Raw genomic sequence first — 24,761 nt, forward strand, 5'->3', positions numbered from 1 at the left:
GCGGGCGGCTCCGGTCCTGCGGGACAGGCTGCTTCAGGCGCCAAGCGGGGCCGACGGGCGGCGAGTGGCCCGGCCAGGGTCCTCGTGGGTCCTCGGCGAGCCCGTGGGAGGGCCCTCTTTGTGGCTGCAGTTGGCAAGATGGCGCCGGTGGGGGTGGAGAAGAAGCTGCTGCTGGGCCCCAACGGGCCGGCAGTCGCTGCCGCCGGCGACCTGACCAGCGAGGAGGAGGAAGGCCAGAGTTTGTGGTGAGGCTGCGGGGTGACCAGGCCAGGGCTGGGGTGCGGGGAGAGGGGGACCCTGGGCAGGCTGGGCGGACCGGCAGACAGACAGACTGGTGGGCCATCAGCTCCGTCCAGAGTCGGGCCGGCTCCCGGACTGACCGCTGTTGTCATTGTCATAGGTCCTCGATCTTGAGCGAAGTGTCCACTCGCGCCAGGTCCAAGCTGCCGTCCGGCAAGAACATCCTCGTCTTCGGTGAGCCCCGGCGGCGGGCGGTGCCCGGGAGCGGGGCGGGCGAGGCGGGCACCCCGGGCACCCCTCTCACGCCGCTGTCACCGGCCGGCTGCAGGGCCAGCTTGCCGGTGCCCCGGCTGCGAGGACACGGCAGAGCTGGCCGGCCTGCGAATGGCCGAGTGCACCCATCCCAGATCCCACGGGTGCTGGCGTGCGCTTGTCGCCACGTCCCCCGGTCACTTGGCCCCAGAGTCGGCCTGGCTTTAGATGTCCCGGTGGGGAGAACAGGGACATGCCGTTTCAGGGGCCTGGATGGCGGGTCTGGGTATCAGCACCGGGACTCCCGAGCCCAGTTCACGGAGCCAGACCACTCACCTCCGGCCTCAGTCTCTTGGTACAGTTGAAGTTTGGCGGGGCTCCTTTCCATAAATAGCAGAGCTGTTTGTCGAGTGGATCCTGTGTGCTGGGCGCTGGGACAGCGCAGACGTTTCTCAGACCTGGCGCAGTGACAGCCACACGTGTTGGTGGTTGCCCTCCACCCAGCCACGGGGGCAGATTCGTGCATCACACTACCATTTCTTGTGTGGGGAGTTGGAATCGATTCCTAGCTGACCTGTTAGCAGATTTTCAATCGCGCCCCTTGGTAAGGTGGAAAGGCGGTGATTTTGTTGCATGTGGTGTATTTAGGAACTAGTGTCAGTAGGCAGGGTCAATGTATGCAGGAACACTCAGGGGCAAGGGGGGTGGGCTTAGGAACTTCTTACAGAAGGTGGTTGATGAGGGCATTTGGGACATGCTGGGGAAAGTGAAGAGCTGATGCTTTTTCCTCAAAGACCCAGATCCTCAAGGGTCTTCTCTTTCACCTCCATTCCTGCCCCTCTGTTCTTCATAAGTGTTGGTTTTCCCCTTGTGTTTTTGTTTTATTTTGTTGTTGTTGTTGTTGTGTGCCATCAAATCATATCTTACTGGCACAGGAGATTGCCCCCTTCTTTTCCAGCAGAGCATCTGGTGGATTCGAACCATGTGCCTTCGAGATTATGGTGCAGCTTCTTGCCACAAGGCCACCAGAGCTCCTTTCCCATTATTTCTGAGTGGGGTCTGCAGTTGTACCATTTGGCTGGTACCAGAATAGGAAATAGTGGCATGGAATAGAAAACTGAGATTTCAGGATCACTAAGTCCACGTTTTGGGAAGGTGGGTGGATCGAAATGGGCAGGTAATAGAGTCAGCTCACATACGTTCTCCATGGTTTCAGTGGGATGTGAAGGACCTGACTGAAGTGGTGGCTCCAAGTCTGGTGGTCCTTTATCTGTGGAAGACCTTTCAGGTCTCCTGTTCTGGGATACCATGTTGTAGGGGTCTCTACTAAACTTTGTTCTTAGTGGCTTCTCTCTTAGTACAGGGGTAGGGGTGGGGGTGGGGGTGTGTTTCTCACTTGTTAGATAGACCAAGGAAAATAAGATGCTTGATAATCATGGAGATTGTACTTAAGAATTTGGTTAAGCCTGTAATTATTTTTATCCGTTTCCCAACCTTTGATGCTAATGAAAGAGAGGTGCTAAATCAGAAGTGACTAATAACCTTTGTCCTCCAGGGTTGTAAGGCAGATCAGACAACTTGTACTTGTGAGAGGCTACCCTTACTTTTTTCTGTCACTTCTCCAAATGTGTGTCTTCTGTGAGTTGTCAGAAGGGTCGGTGGTCCTGACTTGGCCCGTCTCTTGTGAGGTAGGGATAACAGCAGTGAATGTCTCTCTGGAATTTGGAACCTTTAACTCCATCCCTCCAGTGTTTCCTTGTTTGTGAATACAGGTGAGACCTCAACAGAGGTTTCACGTGAATTTTTAGCTATTCTGTCATTCAAGTGTGTCATCTTTGCCCAAAATAAACACTATGCCCTTGTCTTCTTGCACAAATTGTAGGTGAAGATGGTTCTGGCAAAACCACTCTTATGACTAAACTACAAGGAGCTGAGCATGGCAAAAAAGGAAGAGGCCTGGAGTATCTGTACCTCAGTGTCCATGACGAGGACCGAGATGGTGAGTGAAATGCTGATCCGCAGTGCGGCCCCTCCACGACTCCGGCTCCCTGGTTGCAGCTCTGGCAACATGTTCAGGCATTCTCAGTTTTCCATTTAGCTCTGTGAGAACTAGTCACAAGGGAATAGATGAAGTGTATGTCTGTTAGGGAACTATACCCACTTTCAGCATAAAACATTAACAGGCATAGGGATGGGGCAGTTAGCTGCTGCCCTGACTGGCCAGTGTTAAAAAAGAGATACTGATGGTAAAGTTTAAGGCACATGTAAAGATAATAAAAACAGTATTTTAGAAAATACTGAACTTGTCTTTGAGAGGAATGCGTGGTACCTGATTTGGGTGTCCATACTGTTCTCCTTCATTCTAATGGAGAGTCTGAAATTGGTATGCTTGAGTGTAACAACTTAACATTCACAAGAGAGTATCTTTGTGATAGTTTGTTGTTTTTTGTTGTGTACCATTGAGTTGGAACTGACCCATAGCTGACCCTCTTAAGGGTTTTCAGAGGCAGTTAATTGCACAGGAGGAGATTGCCCATCCTTCTCCCATGGAGCAACTGGTGGATTCGAACTGCATGCCTTCAGGATTGCAGCATAGCTTCTTGCCACTTCTGGGCCACCAGAGCTCCCCTGTGGTGGTTTAGAAATGTTAATTTCCTTTGCTTAGTGGAGGGAATAGGGATGGGGTGTGTGTATGTGTGTGAATGTTTTTTAATTCCATCTAAAGTGCACATCATAATGGTGTCTGTCTGAAGAGGACTGAAAGAACCCTTGACAGGATTAGTTATTAAATGTTCTTTTGTGTAATTTTTTTAAAATTGGAAAGCAGTTTTTTGTTACCAGAACATGTTAATAGCTTGTTTGTATTTTCAGTGTTTATGTTAGATCTTTTGAATGGCTTTAAATGAAGTAATGAAGTAATTCTTTATGCCTAGGCCTTTTTTGTAGGGAAGTTGAACTGTTTGGCCTAAAGATTCTGAAATATCCTTGTTAAAGTGTTGGTAAATGAAGAAACTCATCAGCGTCCTTTCTAGAGCTGGAATTCTGTGATCTTCAAGTGTTGCTTGACTAAAGGGTGTGGGTAAAGGTCTATTGTTAACACTTGGAAACAGGAATCATATTCATGTTAAACTTGTAGTCCTCATAGGGCCCCAGCGGTTTTAACCATGCCTCCCCTTTCCAACTCATCTTCTTTCATGCTGAACATTCCCCTGAAGTCTGGAAGGAAGGCAGGATGGAGGCCTAGTGCCTAGGACTCTCTTTGAAAAAGACAGGGCTTCTGGGTGCCCATCTTGGCAAGTTCTCAGTGGGTTTGGACTAATGAGCGGGTCTCGAGGACCTCATGTGTCTGAATCTTACTTCCTGTCATTGTTAAGCAGTATAATGACTGTGGAACTTGAGTTTTGAGGCCTGGCAGAACAGGAACAGAATCTCACTCCTGCACTTACCAGCTTAACCACTTCCACCTCCAATTCCTCATTAGTAGATTGGAGGTAACCAGTGTCTGTTCCATAGCTTGATAGATGAGAGATGATGTCAAGGGAAGCAGAGAGCTGAGACATCACATCTCTGGTACCCTTTTATCTTGTTCCTTTGGAAAGTACTAAATAAATATGGTGGTGTTCTGTCAGTCTCTTACAGCCTTTCTGTTTCAAAGCCTCTTGCACCATAATCAGTGGTTGAAGTACATTGACATCTATTTCAGATTCCTTTATGGTTACCTTAAAATCTTCAAATCTTCTTGGTATGTGTGTTTTTTTTTTTTAAGGCTTCTGACTTGTGAGTTCTTTAATGGAAGGATTGCCTTTACCTTTGGTTAATTGTGTGTGTTTCAGCCCTAGTCTTTTTTTCTTTTTCTGTATTTTATGACTAGATTATAAATACACAGTCCTGCAGACATTCAGTTATCAAATATAGTATCTGGCTTGTCCCTGGTTTGCCCTGGGGCACTTCATGTTAAGGGACCTCTGCCTACAGGGTGGGGTGCATCTTTTTAACACTTCTTGTGGAGTGTGTGTCCTTTCCAAGTGTCTAGGTGAGTGATGTGTGATGCATAGCAAGGAGAGAGACTGGAAAAAAGGAATCATGCCCGGTGCTGGGCAAGCATTCAGCCTCACAGGCTTGGGGAAGAGAGCATTATCTTTGAAGGTATTCACCACACCTCAACCAAAACTACTATCTAAAATATCTGAAACTGGATACAGGTACATTATTGTATGCAATGTTGGAATAAAGTCATGAATGTTAACTTTTTTTTTACTGAATATAAACTTTGGCAATATGTTAATGAGTTGACTTTATTTTGAAAGATCACTAATGAAAAGCAAGTTTTTAAAGTACATGTTGAAATTTACTGGTGAGAAAGTTAAACAATATTTTTGTGTTAAGAGTTTTTCTTCAAGGCCCTTGTAAAAAATGATTCTCAAAAGAGATTTAAACTTGTAAAAAATAAATTATCAATTTGGCGAGTTATCTTCTCCAGTTTGATTATCCAGATATGATTTGAAAATCCCATGTACATCTTTAAATGTCAGCATTTGCACATTAATGCATGTGTATTTCTCTCTTTTTTTTTTAATACTATAAAGTATTTAAAGTAGAGATACTGGTATGGTGAACCTTTTGCTCCAACACAAGATTATTTTAAAGTAAACTTTGGACATTATCATTTACTCCGTAAATCACTAACATATCTATAAGACTTTTTAAGAAGCATGACTGTACTGTTCTCCGTAATGATTTTATCTTGCTCTTTGAATACAAAGGTCTTTTCTCTCTGGGACCACTCATAATGTATGAATACTGAGCATAAGTGACAGAGCAGAGTCTGTTTAATCATAGGCTCTTGGGCGCAGCTCGCTGCCTCGGACAGTTGGTATCACAGGCGAATGGATTAGTTCAACGATAGCATAGACAGGGATGTATGCAGTTTAGTGGCTTTTTGTTCTTAAAGTGAAAATTATTCCATTCCTCAGACCTACTGACTCTGTTTAGCTGTGGAGACGTCATATAGTAGTTTTTAAATTTCAAGTTCATCCGTACCAGGACTGAGCGTGGCCCCCCACTGAGCCCTCGGGCTGGTTGGGCATTCTGTCTGCATTGGGAGTGCAGGTCTGTGGCTGTCGCCTTCAGGCTCTTCCTTGGCTCTGCTCTTGGATGTGCTGATGGACTGTCACATGGTGCCTTCCCTTCTCCCTCCCCAGATCACACGCGCTGTAATGTGTGGATCCTGGATGGAGACCTGTACCACAAAGGCCTGCTGAAATTTGCTGTTGCGGCGGAGGCCTTGCCAGAGACCCTGGTCATTTTTGTTGCGGACATGTCTAGGCCTTGGACTGTAATGGAATCGCTACAGAAATGGGCTAGTGTTTTACGGGAGCACATTGATAAGATGAAAATTCCACCAGAGCAAATGCGAGAACTGGAACGGAAGTGTAAGTAAAGCAGATGGGTTTGGGTTTTTTTAATTGGGAAACTTATAGAAGGGCCTGCCCTTCTCCCTTTTCCTGGTATCAGGAGACTGTAAAACTGCCTTTACTGACTGTATTTTGTTTGCACATTTATTTCAGAGTTGCTCTTATATATTTAGTAGTCAGTGTTCAACTAGTCTTTAATTCAGTGATCACACTCTTCCCTTGTTGCCTGAGTAGAATGTTCTTATGACACCTTTTAGAAGTGGAAATTGTGTTGAACAAAGAAACAATTGCTTTTAACTTATATGGGGAAACTTGGGGGTCATCCTCAGACCCAGAAATGAACCCAGTATTCCAAGTAACGCATAGAACCTAAAATAACATTAGCTTGTAGTGTTCTCTGATAGCTTGATGCTGAGACACTCACTGTAGCCTGGAGAAGCCCTCCAGACCCCATTCTCTTGCTGCTGGGGTGTTGCGCTGCTTCTTTAAGAGCTCACCTCCAGCGGGGTAATGATGGGCATAGTCCAATGGTGATTAATTTTATAAAATACAATGTATGGGAATGATTGTGTGAAACATGTCAGTGAAGAAAAGTGTGAAACACACAGCAAGAAAAAAACAAGCCACTAAGTACAGTAATGAAACACAATATAGATGGATAATTTATAGCATACCAATAAAAATAGAGGGAAGTAATGGGAAAAAATTATGTGAAGGCTTAACACATGCTTATTAAAGCAATTTGTAAAATAAAAATCTAGAATTATCAAATGTTTTGTCAAGGTTTGTCTTTCTGAAATATGTTTAACTCAGAGCCAGACTTAAAAATAAAATTGCTTAATTAAAACTGCTTATCGTTCTCATGAAAAAAATAAAGGGAAAAAAGAGCTCACCATAAAAAAAAACACACCACACCTAATTTAGCCTCTCCACCCCCTCCAAACGTGAAAATGCTTTTTGGGTGTCCTTTGGTTAGAGAAGATAAATACTGTCATAGGTCTTTGGTGAAAGCAAAATGGCATACAGCAGACTTTTTAAAAAGAGGCGGTCCTGAGAATCCATATTCCTTATCTCCTTCTTTGACTCACTTTGAAAATAAGAATTCCTTCCTCACCCTTTCCAGTGTGATCAGCACTATGGATTTCTTTGTGTTTCTGTCTGATGTATTGTGGTCTCTAAGGCAGTTTTAATGTTTTTTGGTGCCAATTGTCCTGACATTCCTTTTGGTAATTGAGGTCTGATGGGCCATCTTGTTGGCAGGTTTAGAGGATACCCTAAAAAAAAGGAAAATCCTTCAGTCCCTCCTGGAATCCAGCAAATATGACTTGAGATAGAAATAGGAAGTTCACTAAACTGAATAGATGTAGGATGTCCAGATCTTAATTCTAATTTAAGAATAAAGAACTTTAAAAGGAGAGGAAGTTTGAGTTTTTTTCTTAGTGTGGTTCGGAAGCTTGTTTTTCCTCTCTCTTGCTTCTGTGCAGTTACATCAGCTCCTGTCCACTTGCCAGGGACTTGGGAGGGGCAGGGGCTGGAGCCGTGGCAGTGGCAGCGGTGACAGCGGCCTTGGCCAGAGCAGGCTTGGCTCCCTGGCTTATTTCCACAAGATGACATCATTCCCTTTAGTGAATTAATGAGGGCTTCTGGGCATGGCACACGGGATCTTCACACTTCCTGGCAAAGGAGCTCAGAAATGTTGTGTACTTTCTCCATTGGATTTCCTGCCGTGTGTCTTCCTGCCCGTGCTGCTGGGCCACGTTAGCTAACACAGGGAGCTGTTGACCTTCTCCTTTGCTTGTGTCTGTGTTTCCTGGCTCACCCACGTGTGTGCTATAGTGATTTCTACACAGCCCAGCCTTTGTTCCTTCAGCCACAGACCTTTTCAGATAATTCCTTCGCCCCCTAAAATAGAGACCCTAAAGACAATTCCTCAGGATCAGTTTGGGGTGAAGAGCTGGTTGGTTTGTTGTTTTTTTTTAATCCCCTGCACATCAGCATCGTACCCAGACAAGGGGTTCACACATAGAGACCTCAATTCTCTGAACCTGTTTTCTCAGAGTGGTACCTTGTAAAGATTTGTTACAAGAAAAACGGTTGAACCAAGCTGCTTTTTTCCAGTTGTGGGAAGGTGTGTATTATATAACCATTTGCCATCTTGACAGTGACATTTACAGTGTTTTGCAACCATCTCCTGAAGGCATTATTTTTCACTCCTTTTCTTCCAAACAGGGAGCCTGTCCGTCTTGTACCAGACACTGTTCTAGGCACTGGAGATACAGGAGACAAGTTTCCTGCTCCGGGGGAGCTTATGTTCCACCGAATTTATTTTGTGTGCTTAGTCATTGATGTCTCTGTCGCTTAGTATTAGATTTAGCTGCATGTGACAGGAAATCCAAGATAGCAATGTCTTAAAACAAAACTGAGGTTTATGTCTCTCTCGTATATTCAGGATCTAAAGGGAGGCAGTTCAGAACTGGAAAGCCACTCCAGGAGGACAGCTCAGTGACCCTCGCTCCTTTCTGCTGCTGCTTTGTCATCACCCGGTGTGGGCCTCTTCCTGAAGAGTCGAGCTCTAGCATGCATTCATGTTCACGTTCAGGCAGTAGGATGGAGGAGGTGGAAAGGAGGGCTGAAGGCTACATGCCTCTTGCCTTTAGGAGATTGGGAAATGTAATCTTTTCTCTGTGTGACCACACATTCTCCTAGACAGCACGTTTGGCTATAAGGAGGAAGGGAGAGGACACTGGAGAGCAAGTAACATTTCTGGGACCGGGTCCATATCCCTGATTCTGGTTATCTTTCCAAGTGCTGCTGTTTTCACACATTGCCCCTTCTTTGAACTGTTCATGGGATGGTGGGAACATCTTTATATTATGCGGTGAAAGAGTTAGCGTTGGGTTTAGGTTACATTTTAATAATAAAACAGTTCACCATCTTCTTGCTCCCTTTCCAGATAGGTTAGACTCTGGGTGTTGGACTCAGTGAGTGCAGGGTTGTCAGACAGCAGTGTCCGATGCAGCCAGCCTCCAGCTGCTTTGGGAAAGCTGCTTCTGAGCTGCTCTTTCAGGATCAGGTTCCCACTGTTCCTGCAGGATCCTCTGAGTAAGGGGACTGGCAGAGCAACCTTCAGAGAGGTGCCTGTGTGTAGTTTAGTCTTTGTTTTGCTTCAATCTGGATCTTCCCTTGGTTATGTACAGGTGGGAGATTAGATGCTGTCTGTAGGGTCTTGTCAGGGCTGTAGAGTCTCTGGAGTGATCAAGGAAGTAGGAGAGAATAATGAGAAAGAGGCAACAGCCTCCAGGTTGAGCAATCCGAGCTGCTTTCCATCTGCACTCCCAGCTGACGGGCGAGTGGAGCACAGGTGGAACCTTGGGCTCTGCGATCCCACCCTTCAGAGCGAAGCCGTTACCACTAGTGTGTGCAGACCCGACGGGAGATGCACATTTCACCCACTTAGTTACACAAGCCTCGTTACTTTCTGATCGTCCCTTTTCACTTATCTGTATGCTTCAGATATTTGCTCTTCCTTTATATTTATTTTAAACATTGCGTTATTAAAATAACGTGTATTTTCTGCTGTTGTCCAGCCATCTGTATGTCTGTCCATCAGAGTGAATAGTGTGATGGGGCTTCCCAGCTGTTCTCACATCGTAGCACATGGAATGCAGCAATGTGTATGCAGCACGTGGGGGCTGGAGGCGCACAGGGCTGACTGCTGCCTCGGCTCTGCCTCTGTTCCTCACCTGTAACTCCTGTTCCAGGCTCTGCCATGCTCACTGTGGGAAGCTCTGCTATTCTGCCTTACATGACCTTGGACGGTTGAGATCTTAGGCAGACAATGAAGCCATTGTGTCTTTCATTGGTTTGGAGATTTGTTAAAAAACTTCTAAAGAGAAACTAGAGAGACCCTTTGATTCTTTCAAGACCCTCCAGAGGCCATGCTAAGTTTATCAGGTGTGCTCTCCTCTGGTTTTGCCCGAAATGGAAGAAAGATCACTGGCGTAGATAGTTTATAATGGCAGTGAATATTATATGTGACCTTGCTTTTAAAAAAAAAGTGTAGAAATGAGTTCTTACATGCATTTTAGGCCTTGGTCCATAGTTTTCAAAATACTCAGTATTGCCCTCTTACTCTTTGCCTCTGTTGACAGCATCCTGTATGGTCTAGTTTCACTCCTGTTTTTCTAGGGGGCCCTCTGTCTTTTTCATATTAACTCTCTGCATGGCCCACCTGACACTAGCCATGCCTCTATCTTACTGCCTTAATAAACCTTTGTCACTTGTTTTGCTAAATTTTTTAAATTATATTTTATTATATGGAAGACATTGAGCCCTTAGTTAATTCCAGAAGTTCATTATGTAATATTTGTAAGTGAAAATTCACATTTTATTACTATAGGAAGGAACAGAGAATACACATAATAGTTTTTCAAGAGTTCTCAGGAATAAAAATATTTTAAAAATAAATTTTTTTTTTTTAATTGAGAAATGGTTTATGACATATACACGAAGAACATGCTCTGTCCACATCCAGTAGGGTGACCTTGGGTGCCAAAATATTTTAAAAATAAATTTTGTATGTGCACACACAGGCCCCGGAAAGCTCTCTCTGTATTGAAACCAGCCTTTCCCTATAAGAAGAGAACCTCACAAAGAAGTCATAACCTTGGCTTTGAGTGAATTACGAGTGCTTTTGTTTTCTTGAATTTTTCTCTTTGAGGAAAAGCACCAGCTGAAAATTGACTCTCATGTTTTTTAAGAAAATAGTAATGAAGAGATGCTCCCATTTCCACAGTTCGTCTGCCCTGCCAATGTCAAACCTTCATCAGTTCCCGTAGTATTTCAGAGGACATTATTTTCGTGTCACTGAAAACTGAAATTTTCAAGAAGAAAAATCTTATGACAAATGAGTGAGTGAAGCTCTTTCCCTGTGATTTCCAATTTTTTGTTCATTCCACACTGCAGAGACACAGGATACCTACCTTTCTGGCTCCCATGTTTTATTAAAGGATTTATAAAAAAAAATACTCCAGATAGGTGAGTTTTCATCCTCATCTTTTTCCTCTTTACTCTGGCTGATACAGACGTCACATGATTCTTGTAACTTGCTTTACTGTCAGCAGCTACATGCAGCCAATCCTGCAGATTCTTTTTCAGGAAATGCCTTGGAAAAGGTACAGCCAGAGCTCCTTGGATGCAAGGATGGCGAAGCTTCATCTCACACACTAGGAATATTGCTAGGAGAGGCTATTTGGAAAGAGACCTCTTGTTTGGAGAGATGGAGGGTCAGTGAAAGAAGACCCTCAACGAGATGAATTTACACAGCAACTGCAGCAGTGTGCTCAAGTGTGTCAGAGATGAGGAAGAGGATATAATAGGACAAGGTTCAGATCTGTTGTTTATAGGGTCACTATGATTCATACTTGACAACACCTGTCAACAGTAGTTCTACTCAGGATTCCTTAAAGATGAGAATGAGGACATGGAAATTAGGTGGTACTGGAGCTGGGCTGGGCGAGTACACCGTTGTTCCTCAATACGGACCTCCTCAACAGTGTAGAAATATGATATTTTTATGGATCTCTAATTGTACGAGATATTTTAATGAATACTCTAAGGAGTTTTGGGAATTGTAACTATATCTAATGCACACATATCTTGAAAAGAACTCAGTTCAGTTATTCTGATATTTTGAGACTCTTAATAGAGGAAGAGATATGAAAAGTGCTATTTTTCCCTAGTAGGAGGTGTGGAATTTCTTACAAGGTGTAATTTTTTAAAAAATTTTTATTCATTTTAATGATTTTGGATTTTCATTCATTCATTGTTGCACTTTTTTCTTTACCCCCCTCCCCCCAGTTTGCTCCTCTCTTTGAAAAACAAAAGATAAATTTCTTCGTTGGTACACAATGCCCCTGACTCCTACCCTGCCCCGCCCCCGCCCCAAATGCACTCCACTATGCAACCTTAATTCTGGATTCCTAGATAATCACAATACGCTGTCATATATCACTTTTAAACTGTTCTGTCCCTCATCTGTTTCAGTTCAGTATACATGATCTAGCCAGTTTTTCTCAGTCTTAAACCAACCCTGATGTCAGTCCCTTTCTACAACAGTGCCACCGTGCAGTATTTGTCCTTTTGTGACTGAGATATTTTATACGAGCTGAAGAGAAACCAGAGTATGATACAAGGTGTTTTTTAAGAGTTGGATGCAGTTGAAGATGTCCAAGGAATTGACTTTGCTCCTCTAAAGTTTTACCAGGTCAGCTCTGGCATCCTCACCATCTTCATATTCCTGATGATGCAGTGAATTGAGATTGGGAAAATTGCCACAACTCTTGAGCTTTGTTCTGCCATTTTCAGTTTCTCAAGCCATCTACATTTTAAATAAGGTGTCTGTCTGCATACACCCACCCTCCACCCACATTTCTTTATTTTCTTTTGTCCCCTGCAGTTATGAAAGATTTCCAAGACTATGTTGAACCTGAAGAAGGTTGTCAAGGCTCCCCACAAAGAAGGGGGCCTTTGACCTCAGGTCCAGATGAAGAAAATATTGCCTTGCCTCTTGGTGACAATGTCCTAACTCATAACCTGGGGATCCCAGTGTTGGTGGTGTGTACAAAGGTGCGTACGTGGGGATGTTAAACTTGACTGCCTTTGGCTGGTGAATAAGCAACACTGCAACAAAATTGTGGGAGGCTTTGATTAGATTTCTTAAGAAAGGATTTAGCTTATTTGAGATTTTCTTTTTTTTTTTAAAGGTACATTGAATATGCGAGAAATAGGAAAAAAAACTTTCTTTTACTATTGCTACTAAAAACATGACATTACTCAATTTGCTCATGACTTAGGTAGTCTCCCTGAAGCATTGCTGAGATTACTGAATTATTTGGACTTGGAAATAAAAAGCCATTTCTTAAGGCCGTGTAAACCAGTTAATATGGGCCAGGCTCATGATGAACATAATGGTGTGGGGGAGAGAATACTTCTGGGCTCTCTTCCGTAAGGGTAAAAGTAGATAGCAGATGTTCTGTTGGACCTGAGAAGATTTTCTGAAAGAAACATTAACAATGTCAGAAAAAGAAGTAGCAGAAAACTCTTCTACCCTGTAGAATGCTTAGGTGGAAATAGATATTGAGATCAGTCATGAAAAGATAAAAGTTCCATCTCTTACATAATAAGATTCTAGCTTGAGAAACTTTGAATTTAAAAGTCTTTTAATCCCAGTCAGGGCCACCATGTTCCTCAGCTCTAGAGTGTGCTGTAGGACTCCAAGTCCGAGAATGAAGCCCAGCAGAGCCTTGTTTGACTTAGAACAGTACAATATGACCAGGCCTATTTTAGCTCCAGTTTACAGACAGGAAAACTGAGGCGTAGGATGAAAGCAAAACATTTCCAGTTGCTTTCCCTATTTAATTTCTTTGTGAGCCCTGGGATTTGGCTCTTTTCCAGAGTTCTGATACTTGCTTTGTCCACCTTCAGCAGGCAGAGGTGCAAGAAGCTGACCCCCCCTGTCTTTGTCTTCCCTGCAGTGTGACGCGGTGAGCGTGCTGGAGAAGGAGCACGATTACAGGGACGAGCACTTTGACTTCATTCAGTCACATCTTCGGAGGTTCTGCCTCCAGTGTATCCTTGAGATGCTGTGGCAGGGCCACAGCACGACTGACTCCCCACTCTGTGCTAATCGAGGCTAACCTCCACACAGACATTTCAAAGAGATAAAGTCCCCTCTGAATTCATAGTAATCATCTCCCCTGGGGAAACCTTCCGGCTTTCACCTTTTATGATTGAGGCTTGTCACTATACACCTATCTTTGCTTGAGTTTTAATGTTGACAGGCTAAGGGTGTTTCCTGGACTTGCCTCAGAGTCAGTGAATATTAACATGTTAGAAAGTCACCTCCAGACCCTCTTAAATATTTTGCCCTCGTTTACCTGCTGTTCCCTTTTGAAATTTCAGCACTTGTGCTTCTCAGGTATTTATTACAGATGGTCCCTGTGAAGTGTTTTGAGGCTGGTGCTTGTATGTCTTTGATTCTTCATGCTACGGTGATTCCTGTTTTCCTTAAGCTGACTTATTAGATGGAGCGGCCTTGATTTACACGTCGGTGAAGGAAGAGAAGAATCTCGACTTGTTGTATAAGTACATTGTTCATAAAACCTACGGTTTCCACTTTACCACACCTGCCTTAGTTGTGGAAAAGGATGCAGTTTTTATGTGAGTTCTTTGGAGGTGCTGCCTTCAGACTCTTCTTTTCCTATTTTGTTCTGTTTTACTCTTTCACGTAAAGTGCCTTCTCTGTCCTGATGGGCCAGCTTCCCCTCGTAGCTGCATTTCAGATTGAGTGCCATTCTGCCTCTAGACTTTAGGAAGTGCATAGACTGAAGTGGCAGGGTACGACCTTTCTTCATTAAGACCACGTTGCCAAAACTCAAGCTTATGAATGTTTCGTCTTGAGGGACAACTCCAGCTTGCCCTTTAATGTGATGTAATTGCTCTCCTTTGAAAGGATTCAGCCAGCCTCTCTTCATCTTCCCATTATGAGTACCTTCACCTGCTACATGTGCAGCTACAGATCATTAGGAAGACTTTGAGCCTTTCCTTGCACTACAGTAAGGATAGCACAGTGGGCCCTTGGCGCTCTGGTGGCCTAGACTGTAGAGGGTTGCGCTGCTGACCAGAAGAACTGTACATGCTTGTTCTGACTTACCGATTCCCACAGACACAGGAGCAGAGCCGCTCGTAGCCGAGGGACAGTTGTCTTTTTATTGCAGCCTCGGGATGGCTGTAGGCACCCTGGCTGGCTTCACTATGTTGAATGCTTTGTGTGTTTCCTGTATTTCACACTCTAGGGGCCGTTGGACTGATGGTGCTCCTGGGCAGAGGCTTGGCCCCTTGTTTGCCTGGGCTATGTTTTTGTCAACCATTCTGATACGCGTACTGCAGAGCCATGAGTATTGCTGGATGTATACTTCAAAGGCCAATGTTAGTAAATCATTTAGGCCTCTTAGCTTTAAAAAGAAATTATAATTGTTCATTCAGCAAATGCCAAGCCAGGGATCAGAAATGAGGTCTACTCATGGCATTGTGGGGACATTCATATGTCAGTGAGTAATGACAGCTGAGGAGGGAGAAGGCAGTCCTGGGCTGGTGGGGGACTGCGAGGGGGTGGGGCAGGCAGCGGGCAGTGCTGGGAGGGTGAGTGGTGGTTGCCAGCAGACCAGAAGGAGCAGTGGGAGGCTGAAGTGTGCAAATCTGAAGGAAGCCTGAGAGCCCAGAGCTCTCAGATTTGAGTGAGCTGCCCCTTAGACATTGGGGCTAAGCCTTATGCAGACTCTGCAGACAGCCAACCCCAGAGGCTGTGTCTTAAGAGAATCCATGTCCAAAGCAGTCATCAGGCACCAAAGACAAGCTCGGCAGTGCTGTCACCGGGTCACACGTGGTCCCAAAGAGCTAGGGGAGCTAAGAGACCTGTCAGCTTTGGGGCTGATCTGGTGGTTTCTGAAGACTGCAGCAATCCCTGTTCACCTTTCACCTTGCTAGTCATAGTCATTGTCTGCCTGGGAGCTCTTAAAGTCAGCAAGCTTATTTGGGCATGTAGGCACCTGGCTGGACACTTGGGCTTGAAGCGGGTAGAGTAGGAGTTGGGAGGGAATGAGAGGCCTGTACAAACAAGTGGGTTTGTCTTCTGGACCTTCTTGAATCTTGAATCCAGGAGTGTGTCATGTTAAATGTTACGGTTACTGCCTTCAGAGACTCACAGGCTGCAGCTTGGCTTAGTGCGGTGCGGTACCATCCTGCCCTGGGGTGTTGAGCTCCGTCATTCTGAGGACTCCCTGCTCCCCCTGGTTTGAGGCCTGGAATAGATGGAGGCCTGGGGTCCCTTTAATCAACAATATTCATGAAGCCAACCACAGAGAATTTCTCAAAAGGAAGAGTTCTCAGGAAAAGAAAAAGGCCCGTAGAGCACACCCCCATGCCAGAGCCATAGAGAAGCAGTCCCGTGCAGAGCGCTGTTCTCCGTCAGAACAGGGATCCGAGCCTTCCTGCCTGGTGGGAGAGCTGCAGACACTTCGTGCAGTTCGGACACGGAGTCAGTGGCATCCCATACTGTTCACCCACCTTGCTTGGGTCTGAGAACTCGATAAGGGGTGGAACCTGTCAGGATGAGCTGTGGATTAGATCTCCATAGAATTTTGAATTGCCCACCAACAGCTACAGCTCTGACATGGGTTCTTGAGTCCATGGTAAGACAAGCCTAGGAAAAGGGAGTCATTCCCCATCTCTTTGCTTTTAGACCTGCAGGCTGGGACAATGAAAAGAAAATAGCCATTTTACATGAAAATTTCACCACCGTGAAGCCTGAAGACCCGTATGAAGACTTTATTGTGAGGCCTCCTGTGAGAAAGGTATGCAAATCAGTTGCTGTATGAATTGTATTTGTCATGGGAAACCAAAACTGTTGCCATCCAATTGATTCCTCCTGCTCACGACCTTAGAGGACAGTAGAACTACCCTGAGAATTTCCTATGGACCCTGGCAGGTTAAGCATTGGGTTGTTAACAGGAAGAACTGCAGCTTAAACTCACTCACTTGTCACTGCGTGGGAGAAAGATGAGGCCCCTTGGAGGGTCCCCGTGAGTCACAGTCACCTCGATGGCAGCGGGCCTGTGGTTTTGTTTGTTTAATCTTCATGGAAGTAGAGCGCTGTGTCTTTCTCCAGCTGAAGGGCTGCATACAAACCATCAGTCTTTAGCTTCCCCGGGGAGCTTGACCCCCAGTCAGCAGGGCTAACTCATGCAAAACATCTTATGCATCCTCTCAGTCCTTTATTTCCTAAGGGATTTGAGAGACGTAAATTCAGTTTTCATTCAACTCTTCATAGACATTTTGTTCAGCAACATTCATTTCACACCCACAGTGTAATAGGTCTTTCCCCACTTCCCCTGTATTTCTGATTGTCTTTAATCCTTCTATACCTCTCTGTCTTCCCTTTCTTTAGTAATTTTGTCCTGATCATCAGTTTATTATATATTGGCTTTCCTTTTGCTCATGTGCTAAGAGTGGTCCTATACAACATTTGTCCTTTTGTAACTGACTTGACCTAATTTCCCGGAGCACAGTGTCCTGAAGATGCATCCATATAATGCAATAATTCCTTGTTTTTCAGTGTTGTGTAATACTGTGTTGTGTGATTGAACCATAGTTTATCCATTCATCTGTTACTACTGGTCACTTGGATTGTTGATCTTTACTATTGTAAATAATACTATAATGAACCTGGGTAGGCATCTATCTTTTTATATATATGTGTGTGTGTATATATAAATAGATAAATAAATGAATACATACAAACAAACAAAACCCATAGCAAACCCAAAGTCCTTTTGAAACATGAAGCTTGATGTTACATAAACAGCTCAGGGCGACCTGTGCCCGTGGTGCTCCTCAGGGGCTGGGTGGGTTTTCCCGTCAAGTCCTGACAGCGCCACCTCCTCCTTTTCCTCACTGTTAGGGTACAGTATGTGCCCCCGGCACCTCCAGTCTCCTGTGCACTCTGACTGAGCTTATATTTTTAAAATATCACCAGATCTTGTGTCAGGGCTGGTTTTGAGGAGGATCTGTGCCAGGCTAAAAGGATATTTCTGTAATCCTGTCTGTTTACCCGCACGCACCCCAAGCCCCTAGAGTCTTCTTCCAGTGTGAAATGTGACTGGTAGGAGGCATTTTCTTGGGCTGTGGTCACAAACAAGCATGTTGCTTCACAGCTGGTCCACGACAAAGAGATGGCAGCAGAGGACGAGCAGGTGTTCCTAATGAAGCAGCAGGTGAGATGAGCATCGGGGCCAGAACAGGGGCCGCCTCTTGTTCCTGTGGGAATGCCTGCATGTGGAGATAGGAGTGTTGGCGGCTTTGGGAACAGCTCTCTCCATTTTTCTCCTTCCGGGGATAAGATGGTGCAGTCCCTAGGGGGGTTGTGCTCCAAAAGGTGGTGCCTCTCTGTGGTTGGAATCCACCAGCTACTCCAGGGAGAAAGATGGGCAGTCTTCTGCTGTGCGATTTACAGCCTCCTAAAGGCTGTTACAGGGTCAGCTTTGAGTTGGTTCTGACTCAATGGCAAGGGGGTTTGGGGTATTTTTTTTAAAGAGAATTGGTATAGTAGGAGTTGAGCCCCTGCCTCAGGAGCCCCCTCCCTGCCTTGCAGATTCTCCTTCAGCAGTAAACATGCTATTTTAAGCGCCATCTCCCTCTGGAAATGTAGGGGAGGTTGGGCAGGGGACGTTGAAAGTTTTAACAAATGAGCACCCTCACTTCCATTATTCACACAGCCGTGTACATGCAGGCAGGTGAGCTGATAGACCCCTTCCACAGAGAGGAGACACAGATTCACCTTTTCCTCACCCGTGTGCTGTCATAGACACCAACCCTCCTAGTGGTGAACTCCAGAGGAGGTGTGATGGGTCTTTTGCCAGCTGTTTCTTCCTTCTGTGCGCTGCTTGCTTCCTAAGTGCAACTTAAAATTTTCCTTTGATTTTGTTTATTTGGGTTTTTTCCCTTACCATATGCTACTCAATTTTCATCTTTTGGGTTTAGCATGTTACTGAGTTCTTGTCTTGTCAGTGGGGCCCTCTAGTGGAAGCATGGGAGTAAGCTTTTTCCGGATCTCCAGTACACGTTGTGGGCCTGGTTAATGGCCATTGTATCCCTCTCTTTGCAGTCTCTTCTTGCCAAGCAGCCAGCCACGCCCACGAGAGCCTCCGTGAGTACCACACACTACACAGGGCCCAGCCCCACAGGCGTGGGTGTCCTCAGGCTTTATTTGTGAGGGTTTCTGTTTGTCACGACACTTGTGTTTTCAGAGGACACTTGGTCTTCTTAGAAGCCCATAACCAGAAACATAGTAGGAACTCAAGGAGTGGCTGGTGGAGGAATACAGCTCTGGGAGTGAGGGTGAGCAGGCCCTGTTAGCTAATACTCCCCAGGGAAACTGAGATCCAGAAAGGGCCTGAGCCATGGGCAGGCCCAGTCCTGGACTTTTCTCCCTGGGCTGATAACCTGTAGAAGCATGTCTTCATTTTTTGAATATATGTTTGTTTCTTGTTCTTAAATAATGCTTTATTGTGTTTTAGGTAAAAGTTTACACAGCAAATTAGGTTCCCTTTAATAATCTTAACCATAAATTGTTCTGCATCATTCAGTATATTCTTTCCAGAGTGTCAGCCTGCTCGTTACTTCCTTTATGTTGGCCTAACTTCCCTTTCTTGCCTGCTCATCTCCACTTTTTCAGCAAATGTTCACCACTTGAACTCACAGATAATTGTGTAGGCATGACTCACAGGCAGTATTACTTAGTTTAAAATCCAGTCTTATTATTTGGCTAAGAGGTGACCTTTACAAGCAGCTTCAATTTCAGATTTAGTGTCTGTCTTAGGGCGATAGTCTCAAGGGTTACCCAAGTCTCTTGATCTGGTAGATCTGGCCATTTTTAAGGAATTTGACTTTTGTCCTATGCTTTCTTTCATTCTGTCCAGAACTTGCTAATGTATGCCTGGTCAGAATGAGTTGTGTTTTTCCTGTTATCTTTATACATCTTTGTGGCCTGTGTTGGTTTTGGATTTAGGAATCCCCTGCAAGAGGACCCTCTGGCTCTCCAAGAACCCAGGGCCGAGGAGGGCCAGCCACTGTGCCCAGCGCATCCCCAGGCACATCTGTGAAGAAGCCTGACCCAAACATCAAAAGTAAGTATTGTGCCCTGCAGTGAGAGGCCTGGGGACTGGGTTTGAGGGTGGGGACCCATGGTAGCTGAGCTATTTTTCCCACAGAAAGATTTGCATTCATTTCCTGTCTCTCAAGAGGGATGGAGGAGGATTGGAGTTGGCCATTCCTTTATTGGAATCTCCGGCCTTCATACCTGGTTTTGTGAAAGACCTCACGATGTGCAGATTCCTTCAGAGAGGGCTGCGATGTGCTTTGAATTCTTAGTTTTATTTTTCATTCTATTTATATTGTTGTTGTTTTGTTAAGTGCCGTCGAGTCGCAGGCGACTCATAGCAACCCTTGGGTTCCTTTCATCCTCTCTCCAGGTTCGTAGGGTTTCCGGAGGCACGCTATTATGGAAGTGGATTATTACTGTGTATAAATTATGGGCTGCCCCTCTCCTTTTTACTTCTCTTGGCAAACTTGGTTATTAGAAAAGTAACCTGGTGATATCTAGATACTGGTTGCTATAAACCTTTCAAAACTGAACTTGACTTAATTCTTACATGCTAGATGGGCTTTTTGCTGCATCTCTGGAGTACTGACAGCATTCATACCCCACCTCCCCCCACACACCCCAGAAGCACTGCCTGGCAGGTGAGACAGTGATGTGGGTACAGGCCGTGGGCTGTGCCCCAGACAGGTGGAAGATCTCAGGACATTTCCACTTACTAATCATACTACCACAGGTAGCCTCACAGGCCACTGTGTGAAGTGAATATGCTCAGTATCCTGCGATGGTGGTAGCGACAAATGGATAATTCCAAAGTGAGAACCAGTTTCTTTGGTTCATCCTGTTTGTTTGATGCTTTGTTTTCCTTGATGTTTCTTTAGACAATGCAGCGAGTGAAGGGGTATTGGCCAGTTTCTTCAACAGTCTGTTGAGTAAGAAGACAGGATCTCCTGGAAGTCCTGGTGCCGGAGGGGTGCAGAGCACAGCCAAAAAATCAGGTACAAAAGGGCCCCTGAGACCTGTGACCCAGCGGGTGGGCAGTGCTGGGAGGATGGGAGATCTGCCTTTCCCTAAACTGTGGACTCTTGGTTCTCAGAAGCGAGGCAAGGAAGCAGCCCTGCACTTTATACATGCTAAGCTTTGCAGCAACATCACCTAATTATCAATCAGATTTCCTTGGTAACTTTTGAGTGTGATTTTTTGGGAATTAACTATGTAGTGAGTTGAAGTTTACCCCAACCCTACACGTGGCCCTGGTTTACAGGTTTTCCCCATTCAAGATAATGGACAAGAAAGTGCCATTGACATTTTATTCTGTTTCACGTCCTGTGATGTAGGGACTTTGAAGATATTCCAGAAGGGACTTTTGCTTTTTGTTTTCAACTGGCTCTAAAGTATGTTAAAAATGGTGTTTTCCCCTAATTGATATTTCCAGGGCAAAGTCATTCTTTCCACTTACAGATTAGCCTGGGCCTCAAGGGGCTCTTAGTTCTTGGAAACTTGAGTCTGGTGGCCAGTCTGTGGACTGCTATTCTCCAACAGGAAATAGGGGCTATGGGCTGTTTCAAGATCCAGTAAGTGCTAGACAGAAAAAAACAAAACCTACCAAATTCAAACCTCGAGTTGCGGGACTTAAACTATGAGCTGAATACTGCATGATCCATGAAGCATCAAAAAAAGATGGAAGGAGTACACAGAATCACTGTACCAAAAAGAATTGGTTGACACACAATTTCATAGTATATGTTCAGGAGTAAATTGTAATATAGAAGAAAGTTCAAACTGCACTGAAGGAATTGGAAAAAAATAAGGCCCCAGGAATTGATGGAATACCAGTTGACGTATTTCAACAAACAGATCCAGCCCTGGATGTGCTCACCAGGTTGTGCCAAAAAATCTGGAGGACAGCTACCTGGCAAGCTAGCTGGAAGAGATCCTTATTTAGTCCCATTCCCAAAAACGGTGATCTAACAGAGTGTGGAAATTAGCTAACAACATTACTAATAACGCATGCAAACAAAATTGTGGCTGAAGATTATCCAGAAACGACTAAAACAGTACATTGACAGAGAACTTCCAGAAATAGAAGCTGGGTTTGCCAGTGTCTAACCTTGAGACAAATGGGAATCCCAGAATACTTAATTGTGCTCACATGAAACTTATACCTAAACAGGAAGACTTGGTTCAAAATCAAGAAAGGAGTAATCAAGGATGTATCTTCTCTCCATACCTTTTCAATTTAATTCGGGAACTTGGACTTTTATGAAGAAATGTGACATCAGGATTGGAAGAAGACTTGTCAACATCCTGCATGCTCACAGAAACTGAAGAGGATTCTTGAAGCATTTGCTGCTTCCAGGTTCAGGACTGTCGGGTTCAATATCGATTACATCTCAATATCAAGAAAACAAAGATTCTCCCCACCGAGCCAGTTGGCAGGATCACGAGTAATGGAGAAAAGATTGAGGTTGTTAACAATTTCATCTTGTTCGGATCCACAGTCAATGCTCTTGGCATCAGTAGTCAGGAAATTTTAAAAATGTTTCTTTAGGAGAGTCTGTCCTGAGGGACGTCTCCAGTGTGCAAAAGAGCAGTGATGTCAGTATAAAGACTAATGTGTGCCTGATCCAGGCCATGGTCTTCTCAGTTGTTGCTGTGCATCTGAGAGCAGGACACTGAGTCTCAGGATGAGAGAAGAAGAACTGATGCCTTTGAGTTGTGGTTCTAAAGAAGAGTATTGAACATGCCCTGGACTACTAAGGGAACAAACGGATCTGTCCTGTTGTTGTAAAGTGCCGACAGGTCAAGTACAACCCAGTGAACAACAGATCTGAACCCTGTCCTATCTTGTGCGATCCTTACACTTCCTGGCTCACTTGCGCCCATTGCAGCAGTGTCAATCCATGTGATTGAGGGTCTTTCTTTGTCCAATCTCTAAGGACTAGCCTCTCTTACCAACATGCCCAAAGTATATGGTCTGTGCTGGAGAGGGTGAAACAAGGTTGCTCCTTGAAAAGAAAGGATTTTGAAACTCTGTCTCACATACTTTGGGCATGTTACAGGAGAGACCAGCTAGGGCAAGGTCTGTCCCCAGCATCACTGTGAGTCTTAGTTGACTCAGGAGTTCATAACATGAACAACCATGAATAGGGACTTTGACCTATCTCTCCTTGGTCAGACTTCTGTTGAATCATGGGGTTTCCAGCTACCCATGTGAGTTAGTCTAGATTGAAGCAAAATCTAAATACTTGTTCTGTCTGGAATCAAAAAGTAGTTTGTTGTGTGTCCACCACTCCGATAGCGTCTCTGGGAAAGTAGTGATAAGATTCCATTGGGACTGGACTAGGTGGTGAGAAGGTTTCTGAAAGGCATCCCCTGCCAGGGACTTCATATAGTTAGAGTCAGGTGTGTGTCACAGATGTGGGGCTTTAGGAATTAGGTCCATCTCTTCATAGTGCAGAGAGCTCTGGTGGCCTAGTGGTAAGGAATTGCACTGCCAGTGCAAAGGTACCTAGTTCGAATCCACCAGCTGCTTCACAAGAGAAATATGAGCACTCTCCTCCTGTGTGAAATTCTTTTTTTTCCCCGTTACCCTATCAGTGTCTTTTTTCCCCCCTCTTAGGACAGAAAACTGTGTTGACAAATGTTCAAGAAGAACTGGATAGAATGACTCGAAAACCGGACTCCATAACAAACTCTTCAACGGAAAACGAAGCCTGATCTTCCTTCCAAAGTGCATATGTACAATGACCAAATAACTATGTATATTGATCTGCTAAGACCAGGATTCTTCTGATATGGCACATGCTATCTATCAGTTTTTTGGGGCAGGGGAGATAACTTTTTAAAAAACTACTTCATTGGCTTGTCCGAGTGTGAAATGCCCATGTAGGAAGGTTACATGTCAGACCCCTTTGTTCAGAATAACCCTTGGACTCGCGGGCATGTGGCTCTCGTGGCGGGGAGTGCAGCTGGGCTTCTTGTGGAGGGAAAGGAAAAGTCAGAGGAGAGGCCCTGCTTTCCTTCAGGGTGAAGCAGATGAGACCTGGCAAATCCATTTGTTCTGGGGAAGCAGATGAGGCGGCAAAAAGCCCAGGAAGGAGAATGGCTGAGGGAGGAATCAGAGATGTGAGGACAGGAAAGCTGCAAGTGGAGGGTGGTGAGCAGTGTTAGTAAATACTGTGTGTGCAGTAGAAGTCAAATAATCATTGTTTAATAGGATTTAAATTTAGAAGCATTTCCAAACTAAACACTAAGCAAAATGGGAATTAGGTTTATTCTGAATGCATCTTTAGTTTCTGAGAGATGTGGTGTGAGGGTGCCCGTGCCAGGTGGAGATGACACGGGGGTGGGGAAGGTGGCAGACTGCCCAGGACCCACGTGCATGCCCCAGGCCACGGCCTCGACAATGCATGTGCATTGTGGGGCTGACGGTCACTGAGGTGCTTCGAAAGTCAGCAGTTACAGATAGTTTACTTTGAATTGTTTTCTAAATAGCTCTTGCTTTATTTAAACTTTTGTTTTTTCACTACCACAGGCCGGCCTACTAATAGAGTGGGTGACTGACCTCTCATTTACCGTAATGCAATGTGCTACAGAGAGTCTGGAGGAGGTGGTTAATGTAATTGCACTCTGGCTAATTGGCTTGCACCAGTCCCTGCCTTACAGTCCGTGGAGACCTTCACGGATTCCCACTGATGCAAAAGGGTCTTGTCTTAGCTCCCTGGTCTGAGTAGTGCTGTCAGAGGGAAGAATAAGTGTGGATGTTTTATATGGAAATCAGAAAGATACATGTCTCTGGTTTTGTGTTTTTCACAAAAAGTACCATTGTTTTCTTAATAGAAGTAAGAGTTTCAGGTGTCCCCATTTACTGCAAGCTCACGCAGTGTCGTGTATCACACCATCATCCTGTTGTGGGAATGACTTACGGATTTGAAATGGCACTTTTCATTTTCTACATGACACAGCATTTAAATGCAAACACTACCATGAATTTAACGTGTAAAACATTTGTTGTCAAACCAAGGGAAATACCACAATTCACTTATGTGGAGTTTACTTTTTTATATGAATGTTTTTGTACTGTGCGCATAACTTCCCTAATGTCGTTACTTTTACATACCGGATTTGACTGACCACTA

The 24,761-nt window shown here is 44.8% G+C and overlaps 1 protein-coding gene across 2 annotated transcripts; it reads left to right on the forward strand.

The window, feature by feature from the left end:
- The first annotated feature begins 134 nt into the window (after positions 1–134).
- On the forward strand, positions 135–23,574 carry DYNC1LI2 (dynein, cytoplasmic 1, light intermediate chain 2). 2 transcript variants are annotated; one of them, XM_006878713.1, is made up of 13 exons: positions 135–245; positions 401–474; positions 2,375–2,491; positions 5,694–5,924; positions 12,364–12,533; positions 13,442–13,535; positions 13,991–14,126; positions 16,207–16,318; positions 17,678–17,737; positions 18,628–18,669; positions 19,531–19,648; positions 20,502–20,618; positions 23,243–23,464. In XM_006878713.1, exons 1-13 carry the CDS (start codon positions 139–141, stop codon positions 23,338–23,340), a joined length of 1,476 nt encoding a protein of 491 aa, XP_006878775.1. In that variant the 5' UTR covers positions 135–138; the 3' UTR covers positions 23,341–23,464. The 2 variants fall into 2 exon arrangements, with proteins under 2 accessions (XP_006878775.1, XP_006878776.1); XM_006878714.1 differs by lacking the exon at positions 5,694–5,924 and having other exon boundaries at positions 23,243–23,574.
- Positions 23,575–24,761: the final 1,187 nt, after the last annotated feature.

Source organism: Elephantulus edwardii, unplaced genomic scaffold (genome assembly GCF_000299155.1).
Source record: "Elephantulus edwardii isolate Elephantulus edwardi_28Jun2011 unplaced genomic scaffold, EleEdw1.0 scaffold00001, whole genome shotgun sequence".
Classification (NCBI taxonomy): domain Eukaryota; kingdom Metazoa; phylum Chordata; class Mammalia; order Macroscelidea; family Macroscelididae; genus Elephantulus; species Elephantulus edwardii.